At 30.7% G+C, this 20,352-nt stretch overlaps 1 protein-coding gene across 1 annotated transcript; it reads left to right on the top strand.

Annotated features, from left to right (window-relative positions):
• On the top strand, positions 1-994 carry LOC141537857 (uncharacterized). Its single transcript, XM_074259043.1, has 3 exons — positions 1-106; positions 499-720; positions 827-994. The coding sequence occupies exons 1-3, from the start codon at positions 24-26 to the stop codon at positions 987-989; spliced, it is 468 nt and encodes a 155-aa protein (XP_074115144.1). The 5' UTR covers positions 1-23; the 3' UTR covers positions 990-994.
• The last annotated feature ends 19,358 nt before the right edge of the window (positions 995-20,352 follow it).

Below are 20,352 nucleotides of genomic sequence, written 5' to 3'. Positions count from 1 at the left end.
TACACGCGTTCATAGACAAATTGATGTCAACGATAAAAGAAAAATTAGGCTCGATTAAAAAAGTCATATACTTTTCAGATGGAGCACCAAGTCAATACAAAAACAAGTAATAAGACATTTTAATCTACTAGCAGTCTGTTGTTAATAACGTATTTTTTTTAATTAAAGTATTCTGTTAAGCGCAAAATATTCATTATTTTTTTCACGACTAATTAAAAAAAAATGTTGGATTTATATTATTGTCACTTAAATTTTTCGAATATTACTTTCTGATAAAATACAATAACAACTAAAACTGTCTAAAGTACAAAATATCTATTTAATATTATTCAAAAGTTGTAGATGAGTAGGGACTAATGTTTTTCGTTGTCACTTAACATTAACCCGTATTAATTAAAAGTACAAGTTGAACAAAGTAGTCTGGATGTAGAATATTCAATACATATATTACGCCTTTATCTATCCCTGCCAACAATTGATTTTTATACTTAATTTTAGGAACCATCTAGCAAATATATACTGCCATGATAAAGACTTTAACATTAAAGTGACATCATACAATTTTTTTGCGTCAAGTCATGGTAAATCTCTTTGTGATGCAATTGGTGGGATCATTAAAAGATCCGTTATGCGATATTGTCTACGAGCTTCACCAGAAGAGCAAATTACAAATGCCTTACAAATGTATGAATACGCAGTTCAAAACTGCAAGAATATCGGGTAAATATATTTTTTTTAAATTCATCCATAAAAATTGATATTAAATATTTAGAATAAAATTGTTGAATTAAATAATAATATTAATGAAATCAATGTTGACTTTCAGAGTTTTGTGGGTGCCACATAGCGAAGTAAACAAGCATGAAAGAAAATTAAAACGTCGATTCTCAATGGTAAAAACTTTAACAAATACAAGAAAATATCATTGTTTTATACCAGTTGAAGACAATTTTTTCCAGGCAAAAATTACTTCATTTGACGATTGTTAAAAAAAAAATAAAAGTTCTATTGCCAAAAAAATAATTGTATCATGAATAAAACAATAAAATGAGTATTATCAATAGTGTGAAAAAAGCAGTGTAGTTTTTAGATCTTCAAATACTTTCTCAGTAATTTCATCGCTGTTTGAAGTTACATACTAACATAATTAAACATTTTTTTCATTAATAGTGTTTTCTCAAATTTTATTAATAAGTGCATAAGAATTGTGAGCCTCCTTATGTAGACACAGAATATGTTGTATACATAAGAATATTTTTAATTATTAACGTGAAAAATATTTTTTATTTAAAAAGAAAAAATTCAAAATAAAAATATACGCAGTATATAATGGTTATATAGAAAAAATATTTGTTGAGTTTTTTACGTTACATTTACGTAATTTTAATCGTGTAATAAATTAATATGGCCAAAATAAGCAATAAAAAAAGGATAAGCAACTTCATAATTGAATTGGAAAATAATGATTTTCATCGATTTTACCAATATTTAAATATTTATAGGAAATTGCCAGAGTTTGGGCCGAAAAAATCCACTTGAGGGATTATTCTAGATATAAAACAGTACACCTTCCTGCATTTTTTATGTAATTTGGAGTAGTCAGAAATGTGTACTAAGCGGTTAAAATAAGCGATTTTTTAAAAGTCATCAACTTTAAGAAGAAATATTTCCGATTTCTGCATGTAAATTGATCTTATGAAGTATATTACTCAAAGGGCATACATCAATGAAAAAAATGAGACCCCAAAGAAGAAAATCGGTTGAGACTGAAATTTTTGGTGACGTTTTGAAAATTGTAATTTTACTGCAATTGTCATTGTTTTTAATTGTAAAATAAAACAAGGTTCAGCCGTCCAGGGGTATACGATATTTTTTTATAGATACTAGAGAATGTACTCAACAAGACCTGACATAAATCATTCGATTCATGCTTGAAGTATTGGAGAACTGAATTTTTAAATGTAGGCTAAAAATATGATTTTTGAACCTACGAATGGCTCGTTCTCCTGACTTATAAGGATTAGAGGGTTGAAATTTGGTTTGTGGGGATACTTTATAAGATACTTCAAGAATCTTAAGTTTCAGCGAAATCGATTGACCCCTCCCGAGAAAATGTTCGAAAAGTAATGGAACTACTCATATACAGGGTGTCTCAGAAGTCGTGAGCCACCGGACAGGGTGTGGTAGAAAATTGGATTCTGAATAGAAAAGTCCTTTACCATTTTTCGATCAGACCCATAGAAAAATTACTACAAATTTATGAAAATAGACCAATGAGGAGCGCGGTTTAGCGGCAGAACGGTAGGCGCAAGAGCGAGCGAGTGGAAGCGCGACAGGCAATGAGTGCGCGCTCGCTTGCACACGTGTGATATCATTGCTCAGTTATAGCGGGATGCCCGCATGCAATAATAATGATCAATGATACTCCTGTAAATAAAAAAATTAATATTAGAAAAATCATCCCATAGACAGCCCCATAAAATAAAAAATGTGCGATTTTTTGATAATTAAAACTCAAATTTTCGGTGTCACCGAAAAATAAAAAAAAAAAAAAGCCAACAGTCATATTCAATGATACCCCTGTAATTAAAAAAAAAAGAAAAGTTATAAAAGTACCCCATACACTCTGAGATACAGCCCCATAAAGCCAAAAATTTGCGATTATTTAATGATGAAATTCAAATGATCAGTGTGCACTTGAAGTTAAAAAAAAAGCAATAAAAATAATCAGTGACACTACAGTAGGTGAAGAAAATTTTTAAAAATAAAAACTACCCCATAGACAGGGAGATACAGTCCCATAAAGCCAAAAATTATGCGATATTTCAATAATTAAAATAGAAATTTTCGACGACTACTCAAAATTTCAAATAAAAATCTAGGACTAATAGTTAACTATACCCATAACAATCAGAAAAAATTAAAAATTACAAAAACCACCCCATAGACACTAAGATACAGCCTAATAAAGCCGACTATTTCGGGATTATTTAACATAAAAATTAAAATATTCACAGTGCATTCGAAATAGAAAAAAAATACCAATCAAAATTATCAGTGGTACTTTTGACCATCAGACAAATTTAAAAAATTGTCAAAACACCCCATAGATATCGAAATATGACTTGATAACGCACAAAAATCGGGATTGCTTAGAAATTAAAATTCAAATTATTGGTGCCCATTGAAAATCAACAAAAGAAACCTTTTGTACTTATCGATTAAACTCCTGTGTATCGAAAAAATTATTATTTAAAAACCACCCCGCAAACTCCGAATTATGATCCCATTAAGCTGAAAATTTCTGATTTTTAGTAATTAAAATGCTACTTCTCGGTGTCCGTTGAAAATAAATGAAAAGTATGAAAACTCATTTTCAGATATACTCTTGTAAGCAAAAAAAAAAAATAAGATTTGAAAAAAACACCATACACTCGCGATTTGTCGATTTTTATTTGACGTAAATTGAAATTCTCGGTGTCCACTTAAAATAACAGAATTACAATAATCTTCCTATCTAATGTAACCTCGGTCATACACAAAGATATCAAAATTATGGAATCCACCCTATAAACACCGAGATACACCCCCATAAACTGGCGATAAGTCGATGTTTAATTTACTTTCAATGAAATTCTCGGTGTCCACTGAAAATAACAAAAAGAAAATAATCCTTCTATTCAATTTAACGTCAGTCATACATAAAAATATCAAAATTATGGAGTCCACCCCATAGACACTGAGATGCGCCCCCATAAAGCCGCGATTTGTCAATTTTTCATTTATTTAATTTGAAATTTTCGGTATCCACTGAAAATAAGCCAAAGAAAACTATCCCACTTTCCAGTTCAATCTTTGTCATGAATTAAAAAAAGAAAATTTCGGAATCCACCCTATAAACATCAGGAGACAACCCTATAAAGCCGCGATTTTTCGATTTTCCATTGATTTAAATGGAAATTCTCGGTGTCCACTGAAAATAACTTAAAAAAAATTATTGTACTTTTCAATGTAACCTTTGTAAAGAATTGAAAAATCAAAATTTAAGAATCCACCTCATAGACACTGAGATACACCCCCATAAAGCTGCGATTTCTCCATTATTTGTGAAGTTAAGTTGAAATTCTCGGTGTCAACTCGGAATAACTCAAAGAAAATTATCTTTCTTTCCAGTTTAACCTTTTTTATGAATTAAAAAATCAAAATTTTGGAATCCACCCCATAAACACCGAGAGGCAACCCCACAATGCCACAATTGTTCGATTTTTTATTGATTTAAATTGAAATTCTCGGTGTCTACTCAAAATAAGTAAAAGAAAATTATTGTACTTTTTAATGTTATCTCTGTTATAAAATAATAAATCAAAATTTTAGAATCCACCCCACAGACACCGAGATACATCCCCATACAGTCGCTATTTGTCGATTTTTAATTGACTTAAATTGAAATTCTCGGTGTCCACTTAAAATAAAGAGCATAAACTCATTCCACTTTCCAATTTACTCTTTTTAATAAATGAAAATATCAAAATTCAAGAATTCACCCCATAGACCCCAAGATACGCCTCCATAAAGCCGCGATTTATCGATTTTTTGTGGATTGATATCGAAATTTTCGGTGTCATATGAAAATTTGAATTTTAATTATTGAAAAATCGCGAATTGTTGGCTTTATTTGGATGTTTGTTAGTGTCTATGCGGTGGATTTTCAAGAGTTAAGTTCTTTTATGTTTTTAAGGGTGTAATTTAAAAGTACAATAGGTTTCTCTTGTTGTTGTTAAATGGACACCAAGAATTTCAATTTCAATTACTAACAAATCACAAATTAGCGGATTTATGGGGTCCTATCTCGCCGTTAATGGGGTGTTTTTTCAAATCTTATTTTTTTTTGCTTACAAGAGTATATCTGAAAATGAGTTTTCATACTTTTCATTTATTTTCAACGGACACCGAGAAGTAGCATTTTAATTACTAAAAATCAGAAATTTTCAGCTTAATGGGATCATAATTCGGAGTTTGCGGGGTGGTTTTTTAAATAATAATTTTTTCGATACACAGGAGTTTAATCGATAAGTACAAAAGGTTTCTTTTGTTGATTTTCAATGGGCACCAATAATTTGAATTTTAATTTCTAAGCAATCCCGATTTTTGTGCGTTATCAAGTCATATTTCGATATCTATGGGGTGTTTTTACAATTTTTTAAATTTGTCTGATGGTCAAAAGTACCACTGATAATTTTGATTGGTATTTTTTTTCTATTTCGAATGCACTGTGAATATTTTAATTTTTATGTTAAATAATCCCGAAATAGTCGGCTTTATTAGGCTGTATCTTAGTGTCTATGGGGTGGTTTTTGTAATTTTTAATTTTTTTCTGATTGTTATGGGTATAGTTAACTATTAGTCCTAGATTTTTATTTGAAATTTTGAGTAGTCGTCGAAAATTTCTATTTTAATTATTGAAATATCGCATAATTTTTGGCTTTATGGGACTGTATCTCCCTGTCTATGGGGTAGTTTTTTATTTTTAAAAATTTTCTTCACCTACTGTAGTGTCACTGATTATTTTTATTGCTTTTTTTTTTCACTTCAAGTGCACTCTGATCATTTGAATTTCATTATTAAATAATCGCGAATTTTCGGCTTTACGAGGCTGTATCTCCCTGTCTATGGGGTAGTTTTTTATTTTTTTTCAATTTTTTTGGTCTGCAGTAGTGTCACTGATTATTTTTATTGCTTTTTTTTTAACTTCAAGTGCACACTGATCATTTGAATTTCATCATTAAATAATCGCAAATTTTTGGCTTTATGGGGCTGTATCTCAGAGTGTATGGGGTACTTTTATAACTTTTCTTTTTTTTTTAATTACAGGGGTATCATTGAATATGACTGTTGGCTTTTTTTTTTTTTTATTTTTCGGTGACACCGAAAATTTGAGTTTTAATTATCAAAAAATCGCACATTTTTTATTTTATGGGGCTGTCTATGGGATGATTTTTCTAATATTAATTTTTTTATTTACAGGAGTATCATTGATCATTATTATTGCATGCGGGCATCCCGCTATAACTGAGCAATGATATCACACGTGTGCAAGCGAGCGCGCACTCATTGCCTGTCGCGCTTCCACTCGCTCGCTCTTGCGCCTACCGTTCTGCCGCTAAACCGCGCTCCTCATTGGTCTATTTTCATAAATTTGTAGTAATTTTTCTATGGGTCTGATCGAAAAATGGTAAAGGACTTTTCTATTCAGAATCCAATTTTCTACCACACCCTGTCCGGTGGCTCACGACTTCTGAGACACCCTGTATATATATATATATATATATATATATATATATATATATATATATATATATCCATATATCAAGTTCTTAATTATGTCGAGCTCTTTTATTAGACTCCTTATACTCCCAGGGTAGAGTATCAGTTGAATTATCAATTAATTTCCGCTTATTATACTACCATCTTAGAGCTAATTTCTCTTGCTTAATTGTACTCACTTCATGTTTGCTACTTTTAATAATATATTGATATCGTCTTATATTAATATGATTCATTAGACACTCTTTATAGTCATCAAACATAATTTTCCATACAACTGAGCTTTTAACACCTTTTGCTCTCTTCTTAATTTGATCTGCAGGCTTAGAAACATCAGGAACTTCATAAGCATAGAGCTTTGCTCTTAAAGCAACAAACTCAGTGATGATTTTACCATTGTTCTCATCTTTCATGTGACTTAATACTTTTTTATTTTTTAATGGAATATTATAAATATTATCGGGGGGATAGTCTGAGGTATCAAATCTGTCTATGTCCTGCTTGATATGTTCATAAATATTAGGTAAATTAAATTGATAAATCAAACTATCATTATCCGTGTCACACGAATTTTATTCTGTGTGCGTCCCTCTCTGCGCTTAGTGTTGGCAACAGAACCACACTCGGTGTGTCTCTAGAGTTTGACTATCTTGTATTATTTTGACTAATTTATTTATTGTATTTGACTCTTTATCACTTATATTTCAGAATTTACATATTATTATTATTAGTTCTTAAGTATTAATTTGACTTTTGTTTCAGAAAATTGTATTGAACTATTTATAGTTTATTATTTTATTATTTATGTATTTATCGCCGTAGATCTTTGCCATAATGTACTTAATCATATTATAAGCTTGTTTCAGTGTTTAGCACCAAGGTCCAACGATGGGTATCGGGACAGGTAGTAAGGAAAATGCAAAAGCATAATATTGATTATTGGTAATAGATCATAGCCCTTACTCGCATGGGTGGTACCCTGTAATATCGGCCGCGAGTAGAGGGACTTGTAAATTTTGAGAAAACGGCTGGAGAGGCCCTCGTGATCGGACACGAGGCCTCATAGTTTTTCGAAAATATAAAATTGGCAGACACGCGGGAGCCCGCATAGTGTGAGGAGTGTGGATCTAGCGCCTTGGTTTGAGTCCCTTTTCTTGTTGGTGAGTACTCACAAGTTGAGCTAAATTATTATCCGTACGTCGCGTTGTCTCCTGGCTCGAATAATTTGGTATTAAAAGTTATTATTAATTGTCGAGTCGATCCCATCGTTAGTAAGCGGGTTTGTAGTGAAATACCTGTCCCGAAAGCCACGCGTTTGGGTCCTCGAATCAGCCAGTATTGATTTAAAATTTGTAATTGTATCTTTGAGATAACCCGACTGAGGAGTTCGGGTGTATCTTGGTTCAAAATTATTGCGTAGATGATTATACAGTCCATCCGGCTAAGGAATTCGGCTCTGGACTTAATTTTAAGTAATTTGTTTAAATAAATATCTGTTTATATTATTGTTAATTTTCGTAATACACAAAATTATTGTTTCTCCCTTTTCCTAACACCTTTATATTATTTATTTCCCTGGAATACCTGCAGATCGGCCCTGGAAATACAGGGTTTGTCATTTTTCCCTGTTTGGAAAAAAATAACTGGCGTCCAAACGTGCACTAACCCAGCCTGGGTGGCTGCTGCGGTGTTGCTTAGGAGATTAAGAGCATCTCCTAAGCTTTCTATTTGTTTGTTTATTTTATTTTGGGCGACCTGGACAAAATTTCTACTTTACTCGATGTATTCACCGTCGAGTCTTTTATAGAAATGGTAAAATTTTATTACATCCGTATATAATAATTTAGATTTATTATCACTAAATTTATTTCTAATATAGTTATCATAGAAATCATAAATATATGTTTTAGATAAGTCTAAAATGCTGCAAGTAATATATATCGATTTATTAAAATATACATTAACTTTATTAAGCTCAATAATGACTAAGTGTTCATTAAAAATCATAAAGCTATAAAAATTGTATGAAGAAATCTTATTCTTAGCTCCACATCTCCCAAGCCATTTACTTGTCATCTTAACATCTTTATGCTTCCTGACATTTTCCATTGTCTTTCCAAAAACGACTATTTATAAGCTTCTAAAAATCCTTTTCGAAATCATTCTTAGATAATTTACGACAATCAGTATTTTTTTCAATGTATGGTTTGAGCCATGCTGATTGTTTAAATAGTAGAACTCGGTGGATCTTTACAAGGTTCAAACCTAGCGCAAGAATTTGCCTCAAATTTTGATAATGAATTACATATTTACTCTTTGAGTAAAGTGTTGTAGCTAATTTAGATTGCTTGCTTCTTGGTGGGGTGAAATGTTTGGGACAAAATGGTAAATCTGTATGGAAATCATGAAGTTCAAGCGGATAATCCAAATCAACTTCTAAAATATGTCCTATCTCATTATCGTTACTATTGATAAATTTAATTACATTATTAATGTCGGTAAATTCATGATCTTTAACCCACTCAAATGATCCATACGGTAAAGATGAGCACATTGCAGCTTCATAAAGATTATTAACATCATAATACATTATGTAAGATTCTGCTTGATTTTTATTACAATTGTCACCCATGAACCTATTATTAGCTTTAGCATATCGATTTGTACACGGTGAAATACCACCTTGAATTCGCTTATCAAAAAAGAGTATCATTTCAGTATCATCCAATAAATCTAATTTAACACTAGTATGCTTCAACATAGCATCAAACGCTAATCCTGGGATTGTATAATAATGTGCGGAATCTAACTCATAGGTTTTATAGCAATTAAAACGGAAATTTTCGAAAATATCTGAGAGTAATAATACATCAATCTTTAAATATAAATCTGAATATTCACCTAGAATTTTTATATTAAACTTACTCCATACATTTTGAGCATGTTGATAATCCTCATTGGAAATATTATCATCATTAAGTTTCGAGTAGAATAACTTTTTTGTCGGGTAAATGATTTTCTTGTAACTTATCTATTGAGTCAATGTACTCATAAGGAAATACACCTTTACGAATAACTAATTTGAACTCTTCAAAATTGTGATAATATTTCCGAGTTATTTTTTATCATTGTCGGTAAGGTTACTAGCTTGTTTTTCAATGCTCGAAGCCATGAATCGAAATGAATCAATGTAGCGAAGTGAAACAGATGTACCTGCGATAACTTTTGTGAAAGAGATATACCTCTCTTTGTTTACAGGTAGAATATTTAAATTTCCTTCAAACCCTGTTACTAATGAGCTTATAATAAAATGCGAGTCATAACCAGATAAGTTATGGAATACTACTGGAATCGTAAATGATTGTTTACAATTTAGGTTACAAGCTTGATGGGTTGGGCCTCTATAATCTTCAGTCAAGTGATTATGATCCCTACATCTTATTTTATTCTCAGATTTGAAAACTTTACCACATATATGACAATTTTCAGCCGTTTTATGATAATTCTCCTCCTCTGGAGTAAGGTGATTCATTTTTACAATATTTTTGAAAAGTTTATTGACTTTTCGAGCTATTGATTCTAATTCACCAACAAGCCAGTTTACGCTGTTAAGTGATTGATTGAGTTCGAATTTTGAAAGGGAATTATCATAATTACAATGCAGATAATATGCCGCACTATGTGGTATATGTTTTTCCATATTATCAGATACATTCATTAGAATGCCATAAACATTGATTGTTAAATTATTTAGCTTTTCAAATTTAGGTATACCGTGTAATTTCATACGAAATTTTATACCTTTAATATTGAACTTAGTATCTAAGTCCGGGTAAAATGATACACGTTCAGAATGTCTATTCGATGCAGGAAATAATGCAGCTTTCACACACCACAGTAAACAGTACATATCATTGTTCTAAATGTTCAAGACAGCACTTTTATCCTAGATTTCTTTTGGCATTGATATGAATGTTAAGAATCTACCATGAATCGGAGCGAACCGTGAGATATCAACACCCAAGTGAATTACTTTATTTAAGCACCATCCAGATTCCTTTTCATTGAATTCCTCAATTTTTCTTAGAAAAGCATCATATATAGATTCTTTGTACCAATCAGAGAGAGATGTTGCATGTAAAATATCGATAATTCAAGTTTTGAATGATTTATTCTCCTCAATAGTAACATCATTTTTGGTATTTTGAAATTTACATATTAAAGTTGTGCTGACTTTAATACTTCCATCTTCTCGTAGAGTATTTTTGATTTTCTCGATAACAATCCTCCCAGCATCATTTAAAAAAGCGCGTAAGTCAATGTGACCCTGATTATACCAGCATAATAGAACTATATTGGCCAGCAGATTTTTTCTTTTATAGACGCTTCTAACATCACATCTGAAAAAATTACTCATTCTGAATTTAAGAAGATAAACTTTATTGATATAAAGCTTGAGTGAATCATAATACAATTGATATATAAGGATATAAAGATAATTTCACTCCATAAGGTTATAAATAAATGGAAAATAATTTTTATTATTACATAGATAAATATTAGAAAGCCATCAATATTTCACTGATGACATTTTATCAATAGTAAATAAAGTAATTATTTGTAATAAAAACATATTTATACAACATCATAAAATAAATATGTATGTCATTAAAGGATTAAGAAAATTTCCTTAAGATGCTTACATTGATAGTGAGTAAGATTTTGTTAAAAATAAATAGAATTATAAGTTTAATAATATATACAAGTGTAAAAATTGCTATTTGAAAAAAAGGGTCGAGAGAGAAAAAATAGATTTCACTATAATTATTTAACTACTTCTCATAGAAATTACGCAGAGCTCTAAAATTCTCATTATGATTAGCTGAGTGTTACTCAGCTTTCATTTATTGAAATAAATTTATTTATTTATTTTAAAAATACATTTTATTATTTTACATACATAATGCTATTTTTTCTGTTTTTTTTTTATTTATTTTATTTTTTAATCTTTTCGATAACTTTTTAAATATTATTCTGAACATATCATCATCATTAATAAGTAACAAATAAAAATATATATGAATTATAAATATAGAAATTAAACAATATGTAAATAGTATACATATATATTAGATCTTAGGGGGCTTTAATTATTATTATTATTAATTATAACAATCATCATTCTTAGTTTATGAATCACATTAAATTAAATTTAAATAGATCCAAATAATTTAATATAATTGAGAATATGTTTAAGTAATAATGAAACAGTTATTAACGATGTTATTATTATTAATTATTACAACTCTCATTCTAAGTTTATGAATCGCGTTAAATGATATTTTTGAATCATGCAAAATAGATCCAAGTAATTTTTATTTTTATTGCGAATATGTTTAAATAACAATGGGAAAGTTATTTATTATTACAACTATCATTTTTAAGTTTATGAATCACGTTCAATTAAATGTCAATTTTTGAATCATGTAAAATAGATCCAAATAATTTTATTTATTGCGAATATTTTGAAATACTAAGGAAAAAATTATTATTATTACTAATTATTGCAACTATCATTCTTAATTTATGAGTCATGTTGAATTAAATGTGAATTTTTTGAATCGTGTAAAACTGATTCAAATATTTTTTCATTTTATTGAAAATTTTTTTAAATAATAAAGAAAGTAAAAAGTTATTAATAAAGTTACAATCATTAATTATGACTATTTTCATTCTCAATTTTTAAATCACGTTGAATTAATTGTAAATTTTTCTGAATCATGTAAAATAGATTTAAATATTTTCATTTCATTAAAAAATATGTCTAAATAAAAAAATTATTAACTATTTTACAAATTATTATCATTATTATATACATGTAGGAGGACTTATTAAAAATGTACAAGAAGGTATTCAACCACCAAATTTCTTACCCTCTACCTTCCAAATTCTCTTAAAACTTATCGCTGATTCGTTGATTAATATTGAGGCGTGGATAGTTTTTCGGTAAATGTGAAAAGGGGAAAATGTATATAAAGAGTTGTGTAACAGTGAATAGTTACAGTTTTCCCTATTCAAGTATATTACTCTAGTGGTTTCAAAGTTCGATACTTAAGATTTAGTTGAAGTTAATCCTTCAACGTAAGTAAAAATTTATCGTCATAACTTGGTAGCATTCATTATTCAAATTTATTAATTTCTGTCTTATTAATTTTTTTCTCTAATAGATCATGATCGTTACAATTTCCAAGTGTTATGTACCGAAAAGTTGGACCAATTACGCGGAGGGGTATGCCATCTTAGTTTGAATTAATTCCATTTTAGAGTCCCTTCTTGGAGGGGAGTATGATGATTACATGAAGCGCGCGAGCGCATTTAATCATATTTTCACAATTGATGATCATCATGTGACCCTTACAAAAACGGTCAACGACAGTTGGTGGTTCAAATTCTGCTGCGATGATGGAGGGGATAAATGTCTTGAGGATGTGTATAGCTTCATACACATGCTGGAGGAACCTAAACCTTTATCAGCAGGTATCTATATACACATATATATATATATATATATATATATATATATATATATATATATATATATATATTTATTAATCAATTTTATATGAATTATTAGATATCGAGGAATCATTAGTCATGGAGACTGATGATTTCAATTACAACCCAAATAATAGCTTCAACTGGAATCTCCAGAATGATGAACTAAATTGGAATCTTCAGGAAGATGATACTATCACCGAGGCATTCGATGCAGCAGATGATTTAAATGGCTCAGATACTGAACAAACGGTGATACCACTCCCATTTAGTGGTAAACCGCAATCATATATTTTAAATGGGAATCGTGAGCCTTGAGTATCATCGTCATCATCATCACATCATCATCATCAATATCATCATCATCATCGTTATCATCAGATAATTTATTAATCATTCTCTTTATATATCAATCATTATACCCTTAGTAAAGAAATTCAAAAAGATTTAACCCATACAAAGTGTGTATATTGTGACATGGAAAATTTTTCCCGTTTATATTTCGATTATTATTTTTTTTATTGATGATTGTTTTGTCTAATTATGTTGGCCAAGCTGATGGATTGCTGTGATTAGACGCGCCTCTGTCGCCCCAAACGGCCTCCCGATCAGAATACAAAGCTCGAGGTAGATAAATAAGCCGAACCGCGCCAAAAATTGAAATTAAGTATGGATGAATGCGTCAAATAAGTGTATCAAGTATGACATTGAATGTGTGTGAGAAAGAGAGAGCGAGTAAGAAAAGCGATCGGACGAACCCGGAGTTCAGTTAGCCAGCAACAACCAGGGAGACATCTGGGAGCGACAACGAGCGACGAGGGAAAATCAGCCAGCGGAATCAACGAATGATAGGACGTTTTGAACAACGGTAGCGCATCGAGGCTCCACCTGGACGCCGAATATAGAACGAAAACGCGAATCGAACAATCATCGATTAGGAGAAGTTATCCGACAACTGCGGAAATTTACGGCCGGCTGACAAGCCGTGAGCTGATTGGACGCGCAGCTTTCTAGCTGCGCCATAGGAAAATGAACCACATGTTGCCGGAAAGAATGAATAATAATCAATTCTGATCAGGACGCCATTCGAGTTATTGTGCTAATACGTAAATTAATTTTGCAACGATAATCATCCCATTACTTGTTGTTTTTTTTTTGCTGTGTCGATTCCATTCGACATTCAGTTGTTAATTGGTAATTGCCGTACGTTCGAACAGTAACGAACGAGATTATTATGTTGAAAAAATTTGCAAGCGTTACTGGTACGTTTTGACCACGAAGATATTCTTTCTCTTTGACGCCATCGCCGAGCATTCTTGCTGCCTGTCAGCACAGCCCACGCCGGATCCTTGAAACTTCGCACCGTCCACGAGGTCGACTGAACGGGGTAAGTGCGGTCGCAGTCTTATTTTTATGCAACTGGGTGTCTTCACCGCGACTCGCGACCGAGCTGTGACTGTGTAAGGTTAATTTTTTTTATAAAAATTCAATTAAATTTCAAGTTAATTTTTTTTTTTAATTCAGTGGAGTTTAATTTGATCTAAATTTATTTTTTGGTTTTTTTTTTTTTGCTAATTTGCTAAATTTTTTTTCTAAGAAAAAAAAAAGAACTAATAATCGTACGGAAGAATTTTTTTTATTTCCGAATCTTTTCGTGCCGGAAATTCAACAATTGTATCGTTGAATTCCGACTTCGGGGTGATGACAGTCAGGTGCCAGGTACCATCGGTCTTATATTAAATCTGGGTACAAAAATTGTGTAAAATTTGTTAAAAGTTTTGATGAAATATTTTGTGGAATTGCGTGCCGAGAATAGTTGGCTCGGTCAGGGTGCCATCTACAAGCGCCAGTAGGTGTTATATCTCGAGCTTTGTTCCCGCGTTTTCCCGAATCGTAACGTGGTAATTCAAGGGGAATGCAAGTGGTAATTTCTTTTTTCGAATTAATTCGACTAGATTTTATGTTGTTTGTAATTTGATGAATTCGCCTTGTTAATAATTAATTCGACGTTGTATTAATTATTCGATTCATTTTTTTTTATAAATAATTCGATTTAATTTCGTGCGGAACAAATTCGACGTCACAAGTTAATTTTTTTTATTTTAACTGAAAGAATTTTTTTTTGTTTTCTTTTTCTGCGAAAATATTGTCGATTGGTTTTTTTTATTTTATTGCGTATAACAGAAAAAAAATTGTTCTTGCTTCTTTTGCGGTTGACTGCGTTACCGATTCCGATTGACATTGCTGGTTGGTGATTTTAACCAAATCGTTGAACGATTAATTAATTATAGATTTTTTTTTGTTGATCTTATTATTTTGTTTTGTTTTCATATTTTTGGGAATTGACGAATTGGCGAATGTTATTCGAACTCTTTAATTATTAATCAATAAATTGACTTTTAACCATCCCTGCGCATTTATTTTTTTTTAATTATTATTCCGAACCGATTTCCTACTAGCTTATTATAACCTTTGAATATCTTCGGCCTTAACCTACCGCCCAACGACGATCGATCGTGAATCCCCGAACCGTGGAACGAGAAGTTCCTGGCGCCCAATAATCTATACATATATATAGATTATATATTATATATATATATATATATATATATATATATATATATATATATATATATATATATATATATATATATATATATATATATAAATTTTCTAGTGAGTTCTCTTTTTAAAGCTTACTCGTCTAATTAAGTGGTATGGAAACAAAATTCTTAAAAAATTCCGTTATGATGGAGAATGCAATAGAGTGATTTCTAAGAAATCTACCTAAAAAAGGCCATTCGGCAGCCGAAATGGAAGTAGATTTCATGAAAATGAATGTAAAAATCTAAAAATTACTTGGATTGAATACGAAATTATCGTTTCTAACTCATTATGAATCATTTTTAAACTTAACGTACTTATTCTACAGATAAATACGAAGGTCATGTTCTAAGATGAGCTTTATTGTTCAATTTCCACCTTAGGATCATAAGTCTTTTTTTGTGGACCAGCATACTTAGAAATTTAAAATATTCAATGAAAAATAATATTAATTAAGCGTCAGTTAATTAATTAATTAATTGAATTTTAACTATATTGTCTTGGTACTAGAGAAGATATCTACAAGAAAATAAATAATAAAAAAAAAACGACATACATATATTTCAGAAGTATTCAAAAGAATTTAAATTTCTTGATTTTCAATACTTTTTAATTCTTTTTATTAATCAGGGAAAAATAATTTATTTTCATATAATTTTAAAATTATTATTGTTATATTTCCAGTATTTATAAATTATACATGACATATATTTGAATTATTTTCTTGAATGTATTTATTAACACGATTTTTTTGCTTATATTTTTTAATTGTCTCTCGAAATTCTCAGTTTTTTGCGAAGGATATATCATAAATCATCTTTTTTCTGAAATCAGTAAATTCTTTCAATAGTAAAATGTTTATATTTATGTACTTTTATACATTTTTTCTTATTTTTTGTTTATTTGTTTATAAAAAAGAAATAAGAAAAAATATGATGAAAAAAAATAGATAATGAATAAAAGATACAAATTTTGAATTAAAATCATCAAAATAAAGAGAGAAAACTATCAGTTTTACATGAAAAATAAACTTACATATGTTTGAAATTTTCTAAATTTAGCTAAATAGAAATTAAGAAGTAATAATAATAACCCTAAATAAAAAAAAAGTATTAAGACAAAGAAAAAAGTATTTAAAAGTATTAGATTGACTAGAAAACCAATACTTTTCAATACTTTTTTCTTTGTCTCAATATACAAACAAATGATTTGACAATATTTTTTTTAGGAAACATAGAAACATTTGAAATATCCCTCTCTAAAAATATTGTCAAATCATTTGTTTGTATATACAGATATACACTTTGCATATAGTGATCACTTGTAAATTCTTATCAATCGGTATTCTTAATCAGGAATTGTGAACTATTACATCAAAGTAGAATTACAAATTTATGTTGATGATTTGCCATGGTTTAGGCCTAAAGGGGACCCGCCCTGTAAAAGAATGGGAACGCATTCACTTGCACAGTACCTCATGGGTGATGGGGAAATCTGTGTACAATCAATTTAATTGAGAAACTGAAAATATTTCTTGGAGCTGAAAGAGATAACTTATCTATCTTTTTGAGCTCTTCGAGCTCATAAGTCTGATGAAGGTTTCACAGAGAACGATTTTTTAAATTTTCAAACCACAACGATAAGTTTTGGATGACGTTTGGTAAAACGAGTGCAACAGCAAATTTCATATTTGGTATAGCGGAATAGGACCTACTTTTGAGACAAAACATATAGTATGGTACTCGAATTGAACCTTACTTAAAGAGCTTTCAGATGCATTTTACAGAATTTCAATAAGTTATCCCATTCAAAAGTTTTTCAAGTTAGAAAGTGAAAATATATGAATTTTTAGAATTTTAGAATTTTGGAATCCTGGCATCTCTGGATAATTTTAGACCTACTCATATGTTATGGTACTTAAATTAAAGCTTATTCAACGAGCTTTCAGATGCTTTCTACAGAATTTCAATAAGTTATCTCATTCAAAAGTCATTCGAATAAGAAAGTAAAAAAATTAAAATTTTTATAATTTTGAAAATTTTATAATCCTAGCATTTCTGAATAATTTCAAGTCTAGACATATGAAATGGTACCCAAATTAAAGCTTATTTGAAGAGCTTTCAGATGCAATTAACAGAATTTCGACAAGTTATTCCATTCAAGAGTTATTCGAGCAAGAAAGAGAAGAAATATAAATTTTTATGATTTTGAAAATTTCAAAATCCTGGCATTTCTAAATTACTTGACCGATTAAGCTCATCTACGAACTTGACTTCGGGATCTATCTGTAGAATAATTATGTTGAGTTTGGTAAATATCCGACGTAAATTGGCGACGCTATCGTAGTGACAAGCCGCGTTATATCTGATATATATATATATACATATATAAACTTTTGAACCATATGCATTTTCCGACTCAGCTCGACGAGTATAGTCGAAATATAGCAAAATTTTTCAAAAGTTTCGTCATGAGGACCAATGCAATAGTTAGATTTCTATGAAATCTACTAATTAATGATCAAAAAATCGAATATGCCTCCAAAACCAAATATTTAGGAGTGATTGTTGACGATCAATTAAGGTTTAAAGAAAATGCCATGTATATAGCGCGCAGTTACGAAAAAAATTAACTTGTTATATAGACTTAAAAATACAGTATCCAGTTATACTAAAAATCTATATATATAAAAATCAATTGCTGTGCGTTAGTCTCGCTAAAACTCCAAAACGGCTGGACCGATTTTCAAAATTTTTTTTTGTTTTGTTCGTTATAGTTCAGGGATGGTTTAGAAAAAAAAATTTTGGAATTTTGGAATTGAAAAAAATTTCAGCTTAAAAAATAAAAAATTGTTAATTTTGTATCGAAATCGCTATTGTTACGCTTGAGCCTCAAGGTTGCAAGAGTATACAAAATTGTCCAATATGCAGGAAGATACGTACAAGTATACTTTGGGTATCTTATATATATATATATATATATATATATATATATATATATATATATATATATATATATATATATATATATATAAGCCATATATAATAGCTAAATTTGTCATTAAAAACAAATTTTTGGGAACTGCGGGAAATAAAGGATAAAGGGGGAAGGGGAGGACCTTTACTCAGTAGGAATTTTCGGTAACTGAAAAAGTAATTCGAACAGCCCAGACCGGGAATCGAACCCGGATCGTTTGGTTACGCGCCAAAGGCTCTATAATTTGTTATACATTTATTATATAAATAAAATACATAAAACATATTAAAATGACCAACAAGTTTCATTTAATAACTTAATACCAACTTAACCGTCTACAATACGACCAGTGTTAATAGTTGACAAAAATAAATTAGAGTTTACAGGTTAAAAATCACAAATCAAAATTTGTAAAAAAAAATTTTTTTGTAGGTGATACGAAGTTCACCGGGTCAGCTAGTATAATATATAAATCAATCATTGCTCCGAACTTTGAATATTGTAACACCGTCATGCTTAATTATTCACAATCAAGCATGACGATGCTACAAAAATTTCAGAATCGCGCGATGAGAATTATATTAGGGGTTAATAGATACACAGAAATAAGTAAAATGCTGGATACATTGGGATATATGTCTATTAATCAAAGACTAGTTTACAACTACAGTATTTTAATCCATAAGATGCGGAACAACATGACTCCTAGATATCTAAGTGATCGTATTCAAAATAATAGTAAAGAGCACGGATATAATACACGGAATAAAACTTTAATAAAAATTAGCCATACTAACACACATACAAGAGAAAGATCGATAACTTATAGAGGTTACACATGTTATAATGATTTGCCAAACGATATTAGAGAGGAAGATAGAATGCCAATTATTAAAAGACGCTTAAAAGAATATATAAAATTGTACATAGATATTTAGAATAATAATTGTTACATAATTTTAAGAATTTAAAACCATACAAAACTGTCAGATATTTGTAAAAAGTACATATGAATAGCAAAAAAGCTAAAATAATAAACATTATTATTATTATTATTTTGTTATTAAATGCTCAGGGGGGTTATCCCCGGAGTCCGATTCTCCGAGGGCCCAGCCTGAGCTCCATCCGTTACTGCTGGACCACTCCGCACAACAAGGCGGTTAGTGATCACAGCAGGCCAAAGTCATTTCCCTTAAGAGACGGAGAGAACCAAGTAAAACAGCCTTCTGCATCCTAACTGCCAAGAACTCAGCTTTTGATGAGCAAGCTGGAACTTTGGCAAGTGAGGATACAAAAGACTGTTTCATCCCTCCTAGGACGCCAACAATCAGGACGACAAGCTTGACACGGTAACCTGGGTAAAGTTTGCCAATTTCAAACAGGAGATCCTGATATATTTGTCTTTTGTGCTCTTCTTTGGCTGAGATGTTGTATTCAGCCGGGGCCGAGAACTCAATGACATAAATGTCACGAGTGGCCTTGTCGAAGAGCACAATATCAGGTTTGTTGTGATCTATCCGCCGGGTTGTTGCAAATGGCATGTTCCAATAAATTTTGCAACTGTCATTCTCAACAACCTGGGGAATATCTCCTGGCAAATAAGGCAGCACTGGTGTCACGTCAATACCGTAGCAATGACGAAGATAGTAGTACAGTACTCTCAGGGCAGCATTGTGACGCTGGATATATGCACCTCTCGCCAGCACTGGACATGCCGACAAAAGGTGCATAAGCGTCTCCGGATGTTGTCTACACCTCCTACAGGACGTGTCCGGAAGCTGCACCTGGAGCACCTTGCTACGGTACTCAAGAGTGTTAATGACACCATCTTGGCAGGCAAATATGAACCCTTCAGTCTCGGACATCAGGCCTGCTGACTTTAAGAAGGAAAAC

Source organism: Cotesia typhae, unplaced genomic scaffold (assembly GCF_013202065.1).
Source record: "Cotesia typhae breed Kobodo isofemale line unplaced genomic scaffold, CoteBio_Ctyphae contig_20, whole genome shotgun sequence".
NCBI lineage: Eukaryota > Metazoa > Arthropoda > Insecta > Hymenoptera > Braconidae > Cotesia > Cotesia typhae.
The sequence above is the reverse complement of the archived record's forward strand: the minus strand, read 5'-3'. Positions and strand labels throughout refer to the sequence as shown.